This window comes from Callithrix jacchus, chromosome 7 (genome assembly GCF_049354715.1).
Source record: "Callithrix jacchus isolate 240 chromosome 7, calJac240_pri, whole genome shotgun sequence".
Taxonomy (NCBI): Eukaryota; Metazoa; Chordata; class Mammalia; order Primates; family Cebidae; genus Callithrix; species Callithrix jacchus.
Window position 1 is genome coordinate 53907854 of NC_133508.1, and position 21439 is coordinate 53929292.

Sequence of the window (21439 nt, forward strand, 5' to 3'; positions counted from 1 at the left end):
AAGTCAGCGCCTGAGAGAGCAGGTCTGGAGTCTGGAGTCTGATAGCATTGGCTGACTCCTGGCTCTCAAGTCACTCTCCACGTGTCCTTGTGGAAGTCCCTTACCCTCTTTAGGCCTCACCTTTAAATTGAAGGTAAATAACAAGGACATGCATCTACCTCATGTACAGTGCACAGAAGAGAGTTGGGCACACAGTCTGGCTCCATGGACATCAGGGCCTGTCTTCATGGCACCCTGTGCAATTTCTGCCACATCTGAGAGCCACCTGAATCAACTTTTCTTTAAAGTATCTCTTGAGAAGTTTTCTTTAACTTGTTTTGCTTAAATTCACATTAAAAAAACACTTATATCCCTATGACACCATCATTAATAATTGTATTTTTCTAATGCGGAAAATAAATACATTGCTATTGATGTAGAAAATGTTGGTCTGTCCACCGCCTCAAATGGGCTCATGTGGTGCCAGCAGCACAAGTAACCACGCGATGAGGGAGACACTGTCACAACCAATCCAGAACACAGCTACTGAGTTCACATCTACCTTGCTAGACGAGCCTAAGTGCCAGCCAGCAGGTCCCAGCTAAGCCTTGCAGTGTGCAGCAGCTCACAGGGACCGCCAGATGCAGTAACCACAGGATAGAATACTCCCGAGGGGAAGTAAGCTTAGAAACCAGAACTTGCACCATGGTTAAAATTTTGGATGCATTTACCCAAGAAAAGGAACTAGGTCACACAGCAAATTCACCCAACAGAGAGCTGCAGCTGTTTTCCAGATGTTTCTATCAGTTCTGGCCAGCCCAAGCCTCCTTGGAGGACCACAACAGAAATGAAATTCTCACCTTCTCTGCATGATCTCCGGAAGGTCAAAGTAGAGTCAATTTCATTCTTAATCTTGATTAAAGCATCCAGTACCATGGGGCCACATCTAACAAAGAAAAATATCCAGTGTTATTTATGTAAAGTTCAATCTCCCTACATTTTATCATAGTATAATTGGAGACACCTGGATATATTAGCTTATCCATTTGGCCTTCTCAGGTCACCTGCAGAATTTTTTCTGTAGTTTTGTCTTTGCAGAGTCTTACACATTTTAAGTACTGCATAGTTCTATTTTGATGATCCTGATGCAAACACATTTCTAGGAAACAGAAGCCAAAGCACTAGTAGACAAGTATGTAGGTTGGTATCTCGTAGTAAACAAGTATGAAACAACTTCCATACAATGGCCAAGTTTTTGTTTTTTACTTCTGAAGCTCCCTGCAAAGTTTTTCCAAATAATTTATTTCAAATTTTAGTTTAAGTTTTAGGATTTAGACAATAGTTTTAAATAGTCAGTAATTAATAATACAAAACCATAACAGAAGGTATAATAAAAGACACCCAATCACTCATAGTCCCCTCATCAAATCACTGTGAGCCTCCTAGGACATACAAGGGTAGTGGCATGGTACTAAGTGCAGCATCCCTGGGCTTGGGACCTGGAGTGTGGGCCCAGCAGCCAAGAGCCTGGTCTGAACCTTGGCTGAGCCACTTACCAGCTTACAGGCAAATGATTTAATTTCCGCCTGAGCATTTCATCCATTGAGTGCAGAGAGCGGCACCCGCATCTCACAGGACTGCTGGAGTTAATACACACGAGATCTTTAGAGCAGCATCCGACACATAAGCCATAATTTAACTATAATAATCGGCCGGGCGCGGTGGCTCAAGCCTGTAATCCCAGCACTTTGGGAGGCTGAGATGGGTGGATCATGAGGTCAAGAGATCGAGACCATCCTGGTCAACATGGTGAAACCCCATCTCTACTAAAAATACAAAAATTAGCTGGGCATGGTGGTGCGCGCCTGTAGTCCCAGCTACTCAGGAGGCTGAGGCAGGAGAATTGCCTGAACCCAGGAGGCGGAGGTTGCGGTGAACCGAGATGGCGCCATTGCACTCCAGCCTGGGTAACAAGAGTGAAACTCTGTCTTAAAAAAAAAAAAAAAAACAAACAAACCAAAAAACTATAATAATCATCATGTAGAGACTGTCATTCTATGGAAGTTACTCTCTCTCAATCTCAGTTTATCTGTAGAGGTCAGTTAGTATTCGTAGCACAGGATTATTGTGAAAATTATATAAAAAGATGCAATTTTCATAGTACCTGGCACATAGTAAATGCTCCACAAATCTATTTTCTGGTTGCCACAGCTGCCCCCATTCCTCTCAGTATTTTTTTTCTCTTTTGTTTTGAGATGGAGTTTTGCTCTTGTTGTCCATGCTGGAGTGCAATGGTGAGATATCAGCTCACTACAACCTCCACCTCCTGGGTTCAAGCGATTCTCCTGCCTCAGTCACCTGAGTAGCTGGAATTACAGGCGTGTGCCACTATGCCCAGCTAATTTTTTGTATTTAGTAGAAACAGGGTTTCTCCTTATTGGCCAGGCTGATTTCGAACTGACCTCATGATCCGCCTGCCTCAGCCTCCCAAAGTGCTGAGATTACAGTCATGAGCCACCTCGCCTGGCCCCCCCAATTATTTATTGAACATCTACTCTGCCAGGTTCTGTTCTAGATTCCAGGGATATAGCAGAGAATAAAATAGATGAACGCCACCTGCCTGCACAAAGCTGTTGCAGAGGACTCATTCTAAAGACTCAGTCTGTCCATGTTCTTTGCCTGTTTACTGGGGTCTTGGGAATTCTTTTTCATGATCTGAGCCTTTCATATATTATATCTGTTGCTATTTCTGCTTCCTCCCTCACCACCAATAGTAATTTGCTATTTGACTCCTTATTTTGGTAATGTAATTTTAGAGATACATGGGTTAAATGTTTATGTTAATAAAGTTGGCCATTTTTTCTTTCATGATATTATCTATAACTTTAAAGCCTAAATAGATCACTGTGCTTCCTGAGTCTGATACATTTTTTCTATTAAAAATTTTTTTAATGTTACACCCCCAAAACTGCAAAAACTTCATCAGTTGTCCCAAATCACTGACTAAATCCTCTTTTGCTTCCTGTAATACCTCTCCCATATTTAATACTGGAACCTTAGATAAAATGAGGTCTGTTTTGTTGCTACTTTTTATTCTAATGACCTGTCTGTTCCTGTCCTAGCATATTTTAAATGATGATGAAGTCTTTGTTTTTTTACATTACAAAGGCTAATATCTGCACCTTATAAAAAGTTTATAGTTAAAAAGCCATCCCGCAGATCATACTTGGGCAGAGAAAACAAATTAAAATATCAAAGCCCTCCCTTTAAGTTGGGCTCATTAAAGAGTACAACATAAACTTTCTCAGATTTTACATGGATACCAAAATTGTTTGATATTCTGGGTCCTTTGCATTTCTATAAGAATTTTAGAATCAATGTCAACTTCTGCCAAAAAGGCAGGTGGGATTTTGATAGGGATTGCAATGAATGTGGAAATCAATTTGGGGACCACTGCCTCCTTAACAACACTGTCTTCTAACCAACAAACATGGCATGTCTTTTCATTTACTTAGGTCTTCTGAAACTTCTTTCAACAATGTTTTACAGTTTTCAGTGTGTAAGTCTTTTTTTTTGAGACAGTCTCACTCTATCATCCAGGCTGGACTGCAGTGGCATGATCTTGGCTTATTGCAACCTCCAACTCCCAGGTTCAAGCAATTCTGTCTCTGCCTCTGCGGTAGCTGGAATTACAGGCACACATCACTATTCCCAGCTGATTTTTGTATTTTTAGTAGAGATGGGGTTTCATGATGTTGATCAGATTCATGATGTTGGCCAGGCTGGTCTTGAAATCCTGACCTCAGGTGATACGCTCGCCTCGGCCTCCCGAAGTGCTGGGATTACAGGTCTGAGCCGCTAGGCCTGGCCCAGTATATAAGTCGTTTTTATTTATTTGTTTTTTTGACACAGGGTCTTACTCTGTCACCCAGGCTGGAGTGCAGTGTTGCAATCACAGCCAACTGCTGCCTCGACTGCCCAGGCTCAAAAGATTGTTCCACCTCAGCCTCTAAGTAGCTGGGACTACAGGCACAGGCCACCGCACCCAGCTGTTTTTTTTTTTTTTTAAGAGACAGGGTTTTGTCTTGTTGTCCATAATTTGTTTGTTCCTAAGAATTTCCTTTTTGATACTGTTATATGCAAGACAGTTTTTTTATTTTTGAGACGGAGTTTCGTTCTGTTGCCCAGGCTGGAGTGCAGTGGTGCTATCTTGGCTTACGCCAACCTCTGGCCTCCTGGGTTCAAGCAATTCTGCTGCCCAGCCACCTGAGTAGCTGGGCTGCCACCACAGCTCTGCGTGGTGTTTTTTGTATTTTTGGTAGAGACAGGGTTTCACCACGTTAGCCAGGATGGTCTTGACCTCCTGACCCTGTGACCTGCCCACCCTGATCTTTCTACGTGCTGGATTTACAGGCGTAAGCCACCACGCCTGGCTGCAAAAGTTTTTAAATTTCATTTTAGGATTGTTCATTGTTAGTGTAAGAAATACAATTTTTGTTTGTTTTCAACAGTACTGATAGAGGTTTCTTCCTAGGTAAGCAGGGTGTTACATATATGAATATAAATATATATATGTGTAACTTTTTTCTGCAGGGACTAAGTCTTGCTATTGTTGCCCAGGCTGGTCTCAAACTCCTGGCCTCAAGCAATCCTCCTGCCTTGGCCTTACAAAGTGCTGGTATTACAGGTGTGAGCCACCATGCCTATCCCAGAAAAATACATTTAACTTCTAATATCTGCTATGTGCCAATATTTTCAGAAAAAAAATTGTGCTATTGTGAAAATCAAAGAATATAGCTACTTTTTTTGTGTATACCTAGCTACAAAGTAGGGTTCAAAAGTAGAGTTTCAGAGTCAGATTAGAGGGAAATAGAACTATAATTAAAACATGGTGCAATATAAAATGAAACATAGATTGAAACAACAAACATGGACCATTATACATAATAAAAAACTAAACTACATTTGATTTCTGTAGACCAATCTTGTGTCCTGCAACCCTGCTGAACTTACTAGTTCTAATAGTTCCTGGTGGACAAGGTCTTAGGTTTTCTTTCTTTCTTTTTTTTTTTTTTTTGAGTCAGGGTCTCTCTCTGTTGCCTAGGCTGGAGTATAGGACATGTGATCACGGCTCACTGCAGCCTTGACTGCCCAGGGTTCGAGTGATCCTTCTACCCCAGCCTCCCAAGTAGCTTGGTCCCAAGTGCCACCATAACTGGCTAGCTTTTTCTTTTGAGACACAGTCTTGCTCCGTCGCCCAGGCTGGAGTGCAGTGGCGTGATCTTGGCTCACTGCAACCTCTGCCACCCAGATGCAAGAAATTACTGTGCCTCAGACTTCAAAGAAGCTGGGATTACAGGTATGTGCTACCAAGCCCAGATAATTTTTGTATTTTTAGTAGAGACAGAGTTTTGCAATGTTGTCCAGCCTGGTCTTGAACTCCTGGTCTCAAGTCATCTGCCCACCTTGGCCTCCCAAAGTGCTGGGATTACAGGCATGAGCCATCGCATGTGGCCCGAATAATTTTTTGTTTGCTTTTTTGTAAAGATGGGGGTTTCATTTTGTTGCCCAGCTGGTCTCCAACGCCGGGGCTCAAGCAATTCTGCTTCAGCTTTTCAAAATGCTGGGATTACAACATGAGCCACTGTGCCTGCCCAAGATTTTGTGTTACAAGATCATGTTATCTATGAGAGACAGTTTTACTTCTTCTTTTCCAGTTTCTTTTTCTTGTCCAATTTCCCTGGCTGAGCCTCCAGTGAAATTATGAATGGCTGATGCTAGTATAAAAAATAGAATTATTTGTAGCCACTGAAATACACACAAAAATAATATTTCGTATACTGACCTTGCATCCCGCAGCCTTGCTAAATTTACCTATTCTTCTGGTTTTGTAGACTCCCTGAAATTTTCTGTATAAATAATCATGTTGCCTGTGACTAGAGTTAGTTTAATTTCTTCCTTTCCAAGCTTACATATGCCTTCTACTTCTTTTACTTGCCTTTGATGCACTGGCTAGAACCTTCAGTACAATGCTGAACTCAAATACAGAGCAGACAATCTTCCTTGTTCCTGATCTTATGGGGAAAGTGTTCAACATTCATAATAAAGTATGCAATTAGCTGTGGTTTTCACAGTCATCACCTGGCTGAGGAAGTTCCCTTCTTTTCCTATTTATAGTCACTATTATTTAAGTAAAATTAGGACTATTCCTTTTTATTTAAATTCCTTATAGTTTTATTTATTTATTCTGTTAAAATATACACTGTGACAATTACCATTTTAACCCATTATCTTCTTTTTTTTTTTTTTGGAGACGTTTCTCTCTTTTACCCAGGCTGGAGTGCAATGGCGCCATCTTGGCTCACCACAACCTCTGCCTCCTGGGTTCAGGCAATTCTCCTGCCTCAGCCTCCTGAGTAGCTGGGATTACAGGCATGCGCCACCATGCCCAGCTAATTTTTTGTATTTTTAGTAGAGACGGGGTTTCACCATGTTGACGAGGATGGTCTCAATCTCTTGATCTCGTGGTCCACCTGCCTCGGCCTCCCAAAGTGCTGGGATTACAGGCTTGAGCCACTGTGCCTGGCCTTATTATCATTTTTAAAAATCATGAATGAGTGTTAAATCTTGCCAAATGCTTTTCTGCATATAATATTAAAGGAATCAAATGGTTTTTCTCCTTTATTCTGTTAATATGGTGAATTACACTGATTTTCAAATGTATTATTTATTTTTCTTGCACTTTATACAACATATAGTTGGGTTTTGCTTCTTTAAAAAATCTATTCTGACACTGTTGGCTTTTTAACTGGGAGTATTTAATGGTTTTTACATTTAATATAGTTATTGACATGTCTGGATTTAGGTCTATCATTTTACTATTTGTGCCATCATTTTGCTGCTGGTTTTTTCTTCCTTTCTTATTCTAAGTAATATTTTTAGACTAAGTAAGTATTTTTAGAAATCAATTTTAATTTATATATTGGCTCTTTAGCCACATCTCTTTGCATTTAAAAAAATGATTACTCTTGGCTGGGCATGGTGACTCACACCTGTAATCCTAGCACTTTGGGAGGTTGACGGAGGAGGACTGCTTGAGCCCAGGAGACCAGCCTGGGCAACATAGTGAGACCCTGTCTCTATTAGAAAAAAAAAAAAAATTTGGCGAGGCATGATGGATGGTACATGCTTGTGGTCCCAGGTACACAGGAGGCTGAAGTGGGAGGACTGCTTGAGCCTGAGAGGTCTCAGGGAGGGAGGACTGTTTGAGCCTCGGAGGGCATAGTTAGCCGTGATCATGCTATTGCATTCCAGACTGGATGACAGAGTGAGACCCTATTTCAGAAGAAAAAAAAAGTTACTTCAGAATTATAATTTACATCTTTAACTTTTCATGGCCTATTTAGAGTTACTATTGTGCCACTTTAAGTAATGTAAGAATCCTGCTACATTATTACAGGTCTATTTACCCTGCTATTACCAGCCGCTACACTAGTTATCATATGCATTACATCTATATGAGTTACATATTACAGAATATCATAACTTCGCTTTAAACAGTCATATCAGTTTTAACAAAATTAAGAGGAAAAAATCCTTTTACGTTTATCCATATAGCTACCGTGTCCAGCGCTCCCTCCTGATTCCTTCTCTAAGAGCCAAGTCTTCTTCACCTGGTATATTTTTCCTCGGCCTGACTAACTTCCTATAGCATTTCGTAGTACTCCTCTTCTGGCTATGAATTCTTTTTACCTTCCGTTTATCTGAAAATGCTGTCATTTTATAATCATCTTGAAGAATCTTTTTTTCTGAACGTGGAACTCTAGGCTGACAGTTTTTCTTTTAGTACTTTAAAGATGCTATTTCACTGTCTCTTGGCCTCCAGTTTCCAATGAGAAGTCAGCAATCATTCATATGATTTCCTTGTATGTAATATGTTGTTTGTCTCCAGCTGCGTTCAAGATTTTTTTCCTATTTTTGGTTGACGGCAATTTGACATCATGGAGCAGGACAGTTTTATTTTTATTTAGCTATTTGGGGCTCACTAAGCTTCTTGGATATGTAAATGATGTCTTTCATGGGCTCAGGAAATTCTTGGCCATGAGTTCTTCAAATAGATATATATTTTGCCTTTTCTCTCTATTTTTTCTGGAAGTCCAATTACATGTGTGTTAGATCCATCCAGCCAGCCATCCATCCATGGTCTTGCTCTGTTGACTAGGTTGGAGTGCAGTGGCATAACTGTAGCACATAGCAGCCTCAAGCTCCTAAGCTCAAGCCAACTTCCCACCTCAGCCTCCCAAATAGCTGGGACTACAGGTCTGTGCCACCATGCCTGGCTAATTTTTCAAAAAATATTTTTTTGGGGGAGAGACAGGTCTCACAGGTTGCCCAAGCTGGTCTTGGACTCCTGGCCTCAAGTGATCCTTCTGCCTCAGCTTCCCAAAGTGCTGGGATTACAGGCATGAGCTACCATGCCTGCCCTAGACCTTTTGATACTGTCCATCGATCACAGGAACTCTTTCCCTTTTCAAAAATCTTTCTTTCTTTTCTTAAGAACAGATAATTTCGGCAGGGTGCAGCAGCTCATACCTAGGAGGTCAAGAGTTCAAGACCAGCCTGGCCAACATGGCGAAACTTCATCTCTACTAAAAATACCACAAATTAGTTGGGCATGGTGGTGCACATCTGTAATCCCAGCTACTCGAGAGGCTGAGGTGGGAGAAATGCTTAAGTCCAGAAGGCAGAGGTTGCAGTGAGCTAAGGTCATGCTACTGCACTCCAGCCTGGATGACAGAGCAAGACTCTGTCAAAAATACAAAACAAAACAAAACAAAAAAACCAATAATTTCTATTAATATTTATTTATTTATTAATTAATTTATTTTTGAGATGGAGTTTCGCTCTTGTTACCCAGGCTGGAGTGCAATGGCGCGATCTCGGCTCAACGCAACCTCCACCTCCTGGGTTCAGGCAATTCTCCCGCCTCAGCCTCCCGAGTAGCTGGAATTACAGGCATGTACCACCATGCCCAGCTAATTTTTTATATTTTTAGTAGAGACAGGGTTTCACCATGTTGACCAGAATGGTCTCGATCTCTTGACCTTGTGATCCACCCGCCTCGGCCTCCCAAAGTGCTGGGATTACAGGCGTGAGCCACCGCGCCCGGCTCTATTAATATTTTTTTTTTTTTGAGAGAAGGAAAGAAAAAAATGAGTAAAGGAGAGAAGGAAAGAGGAAGAGCGAGAGGGAGGGTGAACGGAAATATTGCTTTATTCTGAAAAAAAAAAAAAAATGGGTATTAATAATGGCCAATCAATGTTTCATTTAAACCTATGAGTAGGTGTGATGTGGTATTGACAAGAATGTATATTTTATGTATGTGAAGTGGAGAGCTCTATAAATATTTATTAAGTTTACTTGTTCCGGATCTAAGTTCGAGTCCTTGACATCCTTATTTTCTGTCTCATTGAATCTAAGTCTGTATGTATCTGGGTGTTAGTATCGTTAGCTCTTGTTGTTGTATTGATCCTTTTACCACTATATCTTTGTTGCTTTAAAATCTATTTTATTCGCTACGAGAATTGCAACTCCTGCTTTTTATTTATTTATTTATTTTTGCTCTCCATTTGGTTGGTAAATCTTTCTCCATCCCTTTGTTTTGAGTCTTTGTGTATCCTTGCATGTGAAACAGGTCTGGATGTAACATGCTGTTGGGTTTTGGCAGTGTCTTTTGATTGGGGGATTTAGTCGATTTAAATTTAGGGTTACTGCCATTTGATGTTAACTGGCTGTTTGATCCATTCGTTGATGAAAATTCTTCTTTATGTTGGTGTTCTTTACTTTTTGGTATATTTTTAGTAGGGCTAATACTGGTTGTTTCTTTCTATGTGTAATGCCTCTTTCAGAAGCTCTTGTAAAGCAGGCCTGGTGGTAATAAAATCTCTGAGTACTTGCTTGTTCATAAAAGATTTTATTTTTCCTTCAGTTGTGAAGCTTAGTTTGGCTGGATATGAAATTCTGGGCTGAAGGTTCTGTTCTTTGAGGATGTTGAATATTGGCCCCAACTCTCTTCTGGCTTGTAGAGTTTCTGCTGAGAGATCTGCTCTAAGTCTGATAGGCTTGCCTTTGTGGGTAACCTGACCTTTCTCTCTGGCTACCCTGACCTTTCTCTCTGGCTACCCTTAGTATTTTCTCCTTCATTTCAATCCTGGTGAATCTAATGATTCTGTGCCTTGGGGTTGCTCTTCTTGAGGAATATCTTTGTGGTGTTCTCTGTATTACCTGGGGTTGAATATTGACCTGCTTTGCTAGTTTAGGAAAATTTTCCTGAATAATATCCTGAAGGGTATTTTCCAGCTTGGATTCATTCTCTCCATGGCATTCAGGTACACCTATCAAACGTAAATTTGGTCTTTTACATAGTCCCACATTTCTTGGAGACTTTGCTCATTCCTTTTGATCCTTTTATCTCTAATCTTGTCTTCTTGTTTTCTTTCATTAAGTTGGACTTTGATCTCTGATATCCTTTCTTCTGCTTGAACAATTTGAGTGTTTAAACCTGTGCGTACTTCTTGGAGTTCCTGTATTGTATTCTTCAGTTCCATTAATTCACTTATATTCCTCTCTAAGTTGGCTATTCTCAATAGGATTTCGTCAAACCTTTTTTCAAAGTTCCTAGTTTCTTTACGTTGGGCTACAACATGTTCTTTTAACTCACAGAAGTTTCTTATTATCCATTCCTTGAAGAGTGATTCTGTCATTGGGATGCGCTCGTTCTCCATCAAGCCTTGTTCCATTGTTGATGTGGAACTGTGATCATCTTTAGAGGGTGAGGCGTTCTGATTTTGAGTATTCTCAGCATTTTTACGCTGGTTTCTTCCCATCATTGTACATTTATCTTCCTGTCGTCTTTGAAATTACCAACTTTCAGATTAGGTCTCTTGATTGAACGTCCCAGTTGTTAGTTCCCAGGGCCAGAATGGCAGGGTTAAGACTGATGGTGCTTTTCTGCCCAGGATTCTCCTGTCTGGCTTCTTTCTTGTGTCCGTAATGGGTGACTCTGCCTTCCCCTGGCTCCAAACCTCGGTCAGAAGGGGAACCAGTCTTGTTTACTCTGCGCCGAGATCTGCCGCGCTGAGGTGCTGTCACAGCCGCTGTGCTGGTCTCAGGAGTCGTGCTGGGGACCCATGTGGGTCCTCCAAACCTCGGTCAGAAGGGGAGCCGGCCCTGTTTACTCTGCTCCGAGAGCTGCCGTGCCGAAGTGCCGGCGAAACTGCTGCGCCGGCCACAAGAGTCACGCTGGCGACCTGTGTGGTTCCTCCACTGGGGATCTTCTGCTCCGTGAGCGACCAGAATTTGTCTGAAAGTGTGGCGTTCTCTAGTTCTCTGAGCTTTGACTGAGAGCTGCAATCCCGAGCTGTTATCGATCGGCCATCTTGGATTGTTCCCCCCATTAATATTTTTAAGCGCTGATTCTTCTTACTGCCATTTCCAATCTGCTAAGACCATCCAGTAAATTTTCCTTTTCAAATACTGTATTTTTCAGTACTAGATTTTCCATTCGGCTTTTCAACAGTTGCTACTTCTCTAATGAAATTTCCTATTTCATTATGAGCATAATTTCCTATATCTATGAGAAAATTGTTTACATTTTGGCTGGGTGCAGTGGCTTGTGCCTGTAATCCCAGTGCTTTGGGAGGCTGAGGGGGGTGGATCACCTGAGGCCAGGAGTTCAAGACCAGCCTGGCCAACATGGTGAAACCCCATCTCTACTAAAAAATACAAAAACTAGCTTGGTGTGGTGGCAGGGGCCTGTAGTCCCAGCTACTCGGGAGGCTGAGGCAAAGGAATCACTTGAACCCAGGAGGCGGAGGTTGCAGTGAGCCAAGATCGTACCACTCCGGCCTGAGCGACAGAGTGAAACTCAGACTAAAAAAAAAAAAATTAATATGCTGTAGAAAATCTGGATTATATTATATTATTCTGAAAAGGGTAGATTTTAAAATTTTACACAGGCAATTAATATGGCTGAATGCAAGATTTGGGCAGAGTCTGTGAACAGAATTTAGTGTTCCTCCTCTGTGGTTCTCTTCTTTACAGGCTTTCTCATTTCCTAGCGGTTGTGGAAGCCCCAAAATGAGTCTTCTTGTTATTCAAGCTAAGATTTTTTTTTTTTGGAGACAGAGTCTCACTCTGTTGCCCAGGCTGGAGTGCAGGGGCATGCAGGTCTTGGCTCACTGCAACCTCCGCCTCCCTTGTTCAAGTGATTCTTCCCCATCAGCTTCCCGAGTGGCTAGGATTATAGTCATGTGGCACCATGCCTGGCTAATTTTTGTATTTTTAGTAGCGATGGGGGTTTCACCATGTTGTCCTGCTTTGGTGCTTCCCAAAGTGCTGAGATTATAGGCATGAGCCAATGCACTCAGACAGACTGTGGTTTTCCATTGAAGTGTTAGTCCTGTCACTTCCCATACCAATTTGGACCTGTCCTCAGGCAAAAACATGTAAGAATAAAACAGTAATTTGTTCAATACCATTTCATTCTTCCAAGTGTCTACTCCCCTCCAGTGTCTGTCTACTCTTGGTCCTTCTCCAGTGTTCAGGCAGTTGTTTCTTATATTTGTCCAGAGTTGATAATTGTTATTTGTAGGAGGGCTAGTCTGATGAGAGAGCTACTGTGCCAAAACTGGAAGTGAACCCAAAGATTCTTTATATTATTTTATCATTAAAAAATAGTTCAGCCTGGCCAATATGGTGAAACCCCGTGTAGTCCCATCTACTCTGGAGGCTGAGGCAGGAGAATTGTTTGAATGTGGGAGGTGGAGGTTACAGTGAGCTGAGATCATGCCTCTGCACACCAGCCTGGGTGACACAGCAAGACTCTGTCTTAAAAAAAAATGTTACAGGCTGGGTGCTATGGCTCATGCCTGTAATCCCAGCACTTTGGGAGGCTGAGGTGGGTGGGGTCACTTGAGCCCAGGAGTTTGAGACCAGCCTGGGCAACATAGTGAAACTTAGTCTCTCCAAAAAATACAAAACTTAGTTGGGTGTGGTGGCATGTGCCTATCGTCCCAGTAACTTGGAAGGGTGAGGCTGCTTGAGCCTGGGAGGTTGAGGCTGCAGTGAGCCATGAGCATGCCACTGTACTATAACCTGGGTGATAACGAGACCCTGTCTCAAAAAAAAAATTATGAATTTAACTTTTCCAGTTTTAGCCACATTCCGTAAGTTTTGATTTGCAATGTTGTTATTTTCTAAGTATCTGGCAATATTTTTAACGTGTTCCTTGACTAAATAGGTAGTCAGAAATGTACTTTTTAGCTTCTAAGCAGTTAGGGTTTTTTGTGCGTATGTATGCATGTATTTATTTTTTGAGACAGAGTCTCACTCTGTCACCCAGGTTGGAATGCAGTGGTGTGATCTTGGGTTACTGCAACCTCCGCCTCCCAGGTTCAAGCCCAATCTCAGCCTCCCAGGTAGTTGGGATTACAAGCACCCACCACAATGCCCAGCTTATTTTTATATTTTAGTAGAGACAAGGTTTCACCATGTTGGCCGTGCTGGTCTCCAATGCCTGACCTCAAGTGATTCATCTGCCTCGGCCTCCCAAAGTGCTGGGATCATAAGCCTGAGCCACTGTGCCTGGCCTATTTAAATTTTTAATATGAGTTCTTAGTTTTATTGTATTTTGGTCAGAAAATGTGGTCTGTGCAATTTCTATTCCTTTGAATTTTGCTAGGTACTTTTGGTTGCTAAGCATTTGAAAATTGTATCTATTTAAGAAGGTTATATATCAATTAATGCTACCTCATAACAGCATTTATGTGCCATTACAGAAAGTCAAAATAAGCATTTAGAGTATTTGTGGTTTTCAAACTTTTTTTTTTTTTTGGTGCCACAGAAGCTTTTGTTTGAAACAAATAAAACACTTATTCACTTACAAATAAAATAGATCAGAGAACAGTTCTGGTTGTATGGGGGCGTGGAGTGGAGCAGCAGGAGGACAGAGCCCAGCTTGCTAGATTCTTTCTTTGGCTAACTGTGGAGTTCCTTAAAAGTGAAAGATATCATAAGAGTGGGTTTGAGAGATGTGACATGAAGAAGGACTCAACCTGCTGCTGCTGGTTTTGAAGATGGAAGAAGAGGTCAAGAGCCAAGGATGCGGCAGCCTCTAGAAACTTGGAAGAGCCCTCACCTTACAGCCAGCAGGATGACAGGGACCTCGGGCTCACAACCACAAGGAACTAGATTCTACCAATAGCGCAAATGGACAAAAAATATTTTCCCTTAGGCTCCAGAAAGGAGCGTAGCCTGCTGACACCTTGATTTTAATCTGATGAGGCTATACCAGTCTTCTGACCTGTAAAACTATAAGATAATAAATTTAGGGCCGGGCGCGGTGGCTCAAGCCTGTAATCCCAGCACTTTGGGAGGCCGAGGCGGGTGGATCACAAGGTCAAGAGATCGAGACCATCCTGGTCAATATGGTGAAACCCCATCTCTACTAAAAAAATACAAAAAGTTAGCTGGGCATGGTGGCGCGTGCCTGTAATCCCAGCTACTCAGGAGGCTGAGGCAGGAGAATTGCCTGAACCCAGGAGGCGGAGGTTGTGGTGAGCCGAGATTGCGCCATTGCACTCCAGCCTGGGTAACAAGAGCGAAACTCTGTCTTAAAAAAAAAAAAAAAAAAAAAAAAAGATAATAGATTTAGGTTATTTTAAGTCACTAAGTTCGTGGTAATTTGCTCTGACAGAAATAGAGAACTAACAAGCCCAATATTTTTTTTTTTTTGAGACAGAGTCTTGCCGTATTGCCCAGGCTGGAGTACAATGGTGTGATCTCAGCTCACTGTAACCTCTACCTCCTGGGTTCAACTGATTTTCCTGCCTCAGCCTCCTGTGTAGCTGGAATGACAGGTGCCCAGGGGTGAAACTATGTTGGCCAGCCAGGTCCTGAACTCCTGACCTCATGATCCACCTGCCTTGGCCTGCCCAAGTGTCTGGGATTACAGGCGTGGGCCATCATGCCCAGCCCACACGAGTCCAATTTTAAACATTTTAACCACATCCCTACCCTGTCCATTCTAGGCAAGTTTCCTGTAGTTCTGAAATTATAGAAAACACAGGTCCAGAGATGTAAGATATAATCAATACATTCAGCATTAAAAAAATGGTAATATGCTAAATGACTTCAAATACTGTGCATAAAGTTAACTACCAGTATTTCTAGAAATCTATCATACTTTCTTTGTTTTGAGATGGAGTTTTGCTCTGTTGCCCAGACTGGTGTGCAATAGTGCGATCTTGGCTCACTGTAACCTCCATCTCCTGAGTTCAAGAGATTCTCCTGCCTCAGCCTCCTGAATAGCTGGGATTATAGGCATGGGCCACCATACCCGGCTAATTTTTGTATTTTTAGTAGAGACGGGGTTTCCCTATGTTGGTCAGGTTAGTCTTAAACTCCTGACCTCAAATGATGCAGAGATGACCTGCCCTGGCCTCCCAAAGTGCTGGGATCACAGGCGTGACACACTGCACCTGGCCCAACCTCATTCCTATCTTAAAAGCAAGATGACAGATTCCAGAGCCACTGAATGATCTTGGATTTTTTTTTTTTTTTTTTTTTTTTTTTTTTGAGACTGAGTTTCCCTCTTGTTACCCAGGCTGGAGTGCAATGGCACGATCTCGGCTCACTGCAACCTCCGCCTCCTGGGTTCAGGCAATTCTCCCACCTCAGCTTCCCAAGTAGTTGGGACTACAGGTGTGCACCACCATGCCCAGCTAATTTTTGTATTTTTAGTAGAGACGGGGTTTCACTATGTTGACCAGGATGGTCTCAATCTCTTGACCTTGTGATCCACCCGCCTTGGCCTCCCAAAGTGCTGGGATTATAGGCGTGAGCCATCACGCCCAGCCGATCTTGGATTTTTAAGCCTTCCGAAGATGTGAAAAGCATGTCCCTGAATCAAATCAAGAGCTCTCCTTTTACACCTGGCTTTCACAGACATACTCACTTATTAAGGTCAACTTCATAAGTCTGCATATGAGGTTTGTCACCAGCTTTGTCTGGGTCCCATCGATAGATGGCAAATTTCTTGATACGGGGAGCTGCAGCTGCAGCTGTCTGGGCTCCTCGGCAGGCCTGAAATTTTTAAAAGTTCACAAAAAAGAAAAAAAAAATGCAAGATAATTCCATTTAGCTGGTACAATAGATGTAACACTGGATATATACCCACGCATTACTAATACATAATCTTCCTGGGAAAGGCAGTCATTCAATATCCAACAAGTATTAAGCACCTACCATATGCTAACATGTCAGACATGGTTATTAGGGGCTAGTGATACAACACTTAATAAAATACATAAAAATCTTCATCTTCACAGAACTTACTTTGTAGTGAACAAGAGTTAAATTAAACATTCACAAGAAATATAAAGAATGATACTCATGGGAAAGTACAGGGAGCTCTGGATGCATACAGCAGAGACTTTTTTTTTTTTTTAAAGACAGGGTTTCACCATGTTGGTCAGGCTGGTCTTGAATTCCCGACCTCAGGTGATCCGCCCACCTTGGCCTCCATAGTGCTTGGATTACAGGCATGAGCCACTATGCCTGGCCTACAGCAGAGACTTAAATGAGTTTAAGAGTCAGAGAAGGCTTCCTCTAGTGACATCTAAATGGAGGTTTGACAAACAGGAATTAAGGGGAAGGAGTGTGGGGTGTGGTCTGGGGGCAGTGGCTCACACCTGCAATCTCAGCACTTTGGGAGGCCGAGGTGAGAGAATTGCTTGAGCCCATGAGTTTGAAACCAGCCCGCGACAGGTGGCAAAACCCCATCTCTACAAAAAATAAAAAATTAGCTGGGTGTGGTGGTGTGCATCTCAGGAGGCAGAGGTGGGAGGATCACTCAGGCCTGAGAGGTTGAGGCTGCGGAGAGCTGTGATCATGCCACTGGGCTCTAGCTAGCCTGGGCGACAGAGTAAGACTCTGTCTCAAAAAAAATATATTTGGACCATAATCCAGGGCTGCTAATCAAAAAAAATGAACTGATAAAGTAAAAACTCTGAAAGTTAACTGACTAATTACGAAACAAAAAATGCAATGGTGTTTATTACTGAGGCAGCAGAACAGGATTTGGAGACAGGGAGCCTTTACTACAGCCTCTGATTGGTCTCAGGCCAAGTCTTCATTTGCCTAGGGTGTAGCCAATAAGAAATCCCTACAGGGTACTTAAACCCCAGAAGACTTTTACCTCTGGGGCTCTTGAGCCACTTGCTCGAGCCCACTCGCTCGAGCCCACTCCCACTCTGTGGAGTGTACTTTCATTTCAATAAATCTATGCTTTCGTCTTCCATTGCTTTGTGTGCTTTGTCCGATTCTTTGTTCAACATGCCAAAAACCTAGAGGACTTGTAGTCAAGACCCTCGACCAGTAACGTTACTTGTTGGTAAAGTGTCCAGTACTAACTGAAGCCGAAAATATAAACATCAGCTATCAGTAGAAAAGAAGAAAATGTATGAAGAAAATGAAAGTTAAGATGAAAGCTGTGTTCTACCTTATCACCAAGCTGGCTAAATTCATCAACAAAAGGAAAGTCATTTCTACAAATGTTTTTTTTCACCAGGAACTCCATTTTGTAAACCGACATGAACATTTGACTAGTGCCACCTTGTGGTATTTGGGAGGAAGTGAGAAGAGGAAGGATTCCTGAAGTTATCAGCTCCAGTGGACTTTGCTTGCTTAATGCCCCATTTTTTGGGTCTTTTTTTCTGTTCGATTTAATAAGGTATAATTCATTACAATAAAATTCACTAATTTTAAGGTTATAACACGATAAGTTTTGACAAAGCAATGTAATCCCAGCACAATTACAACAGAACATTTCCATCCAAAAAGGTCTCTTGTGCCCTTTGCCATCAGACCCCTTTCCCTACCCTCAGCAACTGATCAGCTTTCTATCATCATGAATCTGCCTTTTACAGAATTCATATAAATGGCATCATACAGTATGTAGTTTTGTGTCAGCTTCTGTCATGCAACATGATGCTTCTGAGATTCATACAAGTTACTGCATATATCCATAGTTAGCTGCCTTTAAAAAAATTAACCTTTTTGTTTTTAAATAATTATAGATTCACATGCATTTGTAGACTGAGGCCAGGTGCAGTGGCTCACGCCTGAAATCCCAGCACTTTGGGAAGCCAGGACAGGTGGATTACTTGAGGTCAGGAGTTCAAGACCAGTCTGGCCAACATGGTGAAACCCGGTCTCTACTAGAGATACAAAAATTAGCTGGGCATGGTGGCATATGTCTGTAGTCCCAGCTACTTGGGAGGCTGAGGCTGGAGAATCGCTTAAACCTGGGAGGCAGATGTTGCAGTGAGCTGAGATTACACCAATGCACTACAACCTGGGCAACAGAGTGAGACCCTGTCTCAAACAAAACAAAAAAAATAATATCGAGACTCCACACACTCTTATCACTTGTAATCGCAGCACTTTGGGAGGCCAAGGCGGAGGGGATCACTTGAGGTCTTGAGGTCAGTAATTTAAGACCAGCCTGGCCAACATGGTGAAACTATGTAACTACTAAAGATACAAAAAAAATTAACTGGATGTGGTGGTGGGCACCTGTAATCCCAGCTACCTGAGAGGCTGAGGTAGGAGAATCACTTGAACCTGGGAGTTAGAGGTTGCAGTGAGCTAAGATTGTGACACTGTACACCAGCCTGGGCAACAAAGTGAGACTCTATCACACACACACAAAAGAGACAGGGTTTTGCTCTGTCATTGATCGCGCAGTGGCATAATCACAGCTCACTGCAGCCTCAACCTTCTGCACTCAAGTGATCCTCCCACCTCAGCCTCCACAGTAGCTGGGACTACATGCATGCCCAGTTAGTTTTTTAATTATTATTTTTGTAGAGATAAGGGAGGTCCTCACTATGTTGCCCAGGCTAGTCTTGAACTCCTGGCCCCAAGTGATCCTCTGCCTGGGCCTTCCAAAGAGTTGGGATATAGGCATGAACCACCATTCCAGGACCCACATACTTTTTACCCAGTCTCCCCAACAGAAACATCTTGCAAACTGTAGCACACCAATCACAACCACAATACTGACAGTGCTAGTCAAGACACAGGACATTCCCATAAGCACAGGATCGCTAACACTGCCCTTTTACAGCCATGTCCACTTTCTCCCACTCTCCCTCTCCTACACGCCTTAAGCCCTGGCAATCACTATCTGTTCTTTATTTCTCAAATTTTGTCATTTCAAGAATGTTATATAAACATAATCATCTAGTATCAGCCTTTTGGGACTGGCTTTGTTCATTCAGCCTAATTCTCTGGAGAGTCATCCAAGTTGCTGTGTAGCTTTTTTCGGGTTATGGCTGAGTAGTACTTCATGGTATGATGGACCACAGTTTAACCATGTAACTACTGAAGGACATTGGGGATGTTTCTAATTTTTGGTGACACTAATAAAGCTGCTATGATCATTTGTGGACAAATTTCTGTGCGAACATGAAGTCTTCATTTCTCAAGATAAACACCCAGGTGTGTAACTGTTGGGCTGCACGGTAGCTACAAATTTAGTTTTTTTTTGAGACGGAGTTTTACTGTTGTTATCCAGACTGGAGTGCAATGGCACAATCTCAGCTCACCGCAACCTCCGCCTTCTGGGTTCAAGCAATTTTCCTGCCTCAGCCTCCTGAGTAGCTGGGACTACAGGTGTGCACCACCATGCCCAGTGAATTTTTTTTGTATTTTTAGTAGAGATGGGGTTTTACCTTGTTGACCAGGATGGTCTCGATCTCTTGACCTCGTGATCCACCTGCCTCGGCCTCCGAAAGTGCTGGGATTATAGGCGTGAGCCACCGCGCCTGGCCGTTTTTTTTAAGGAACTGACAAAATTGTTTTCCAGAGCGGGTGGCTACTGTGCCTGAGGCAGGTGGTAGGGGAAGTGGGACAATATACCTTTTTTTTCTTTTTTTAACAACTAGTCAAGTGTCTTTTTTTTGTTTTTGAGACAGTTTCGCTCATTACCCAGGCTGGAGTGCAGTGGCGCAACCTCGGCTCACCGCAACCTCTGTCTCCTGGATTCAAGCAATTCTCCTACCTGAGCCTCCCAAATAGCTGGGATTACAGGTATGTGCCACCATGCCCGGCTAATTTTGTATTTTTAGTAGAGATGGGGTTTCTCAATGTTGGTCAGGCTGGTCTTAAACTCCTGACCTCAGGTGATCTGCCTACCTCGGCCTCCCAACATGCTGAGATTACAGGTGTAAGACACCGCGCCCGGCCTTTATTTTTTATTTTTATAGACACATGGTCTTGCTCTATTGCCCAGGCTGGAGAACGTGGCTCACTGCAGCCTTGAACTCCTGGGCTAAGGCGATTATCCTGCCTCAGCCTCCCGAGTAGCTGGGACTATAGGTGTGTACCATCATGCCCAGCGAATTTTTGGAGACAGGGTCTTGCTATGTTGCCTAAACTGGTATGGAACTCCTGGGCTTAAGAAATCCTCCCAGCTCAGCCTCCCAAAGTGTTGGGATTACAGGCGTGAGACACTGCGCCTGGCCCTACCTTGGACTTTTTTTTTTCTGGAGAGTCTCATTCTGTTGCTCAGGCTGGAGTGTAGTGGCATGATCTCAGACCACTGCAACCTCCACAGAGAACTGTTCAAGCAATTGGCCTCAAGTGATCCACCTGCCTCGGCATTCCAAAGTGTTGGGATTACAGGCGTAAGCCACCATGCCTGGCCCCTAACCTGGCTTTAAACAGAATCTGGGACTCTGGAGATGTCAGCTATAACCCCCACCTAGTTCTAAAGCCTGATTTAGTATAGTTAGTGGGCAACAGACAATAGGCTCTATCAAGCTGAGTCTCAGTCCCACAAGGCCTATGGGATGACTAGTAACCTGCCACATTACCGTCAACATTTCTTTCTAATACTTAAATATCTGTTTCATGTCCACTCTACACAGATACTCTTTAAAAAAAATTTTTTTTAATTTTAAAGATGGGGTTTCACCATGATGGCCAGGCAGGTCTTGAACTCCTGACCTCAGGTGATCCACCCACCTTGGCCTCTCAAAGTGCTAGGATTACAGGTGTGAGCCACTGTGCCCGGACTCTACACAGATACTCGATCATGTATTATCTTTCCAAAAGAGATTAAGTTTGCATTAGAACAGATTTAATTTTTTTAAGTCTTATCATATGAATGATGTGAAATAAGAGCAATGCCAGCATGTACTACACTGAATGTCTAAGTCAGTATACCCCAGGCAGGTAGATCACCGGAGGTCAGGAGTTTGAGACCAGCCTGGCCAACATGGTGAAACCCCATCTCTACTAAAAATATAAAAAAATTAGCTGGGCATGATGGCAGACATCTGTAATGGCTAAGGCAGAAGAATCGCTTGAACCCAGAGGTTACAGTGAGCTGAGA

At 42.7% G+C, this 21439-nt stretch overlaps 1 protein-coding gene across 1 annotated transcript in view; it reads right to left on the bottom strand.

Annotated features, from left to right (window-relative positions):
• Positions 1 to 21439, bottom strand: part of SDHB (succinate dehydrogenase complex iron sulfur subunit B) — a 39426-nt gene that overhangs the window by 14274 nt on the left and 3713 nt on the right. The window contains exons 2-3 of the mRNA XM_002750332.5: positions 15995 to 16122; positions 840 to 925 (exon numbers count right to left, since the gene is read on the bottom strand). Of these exons, the coding sequence (XP_002750378.1) occupies positions 840 to 925; positions 15995 to 16122 (214 nt within the window). The remainder of the gene's footprint in view (positions 1 to 839; positions 926 to 15994; positions 16123 to 21439) is intronic.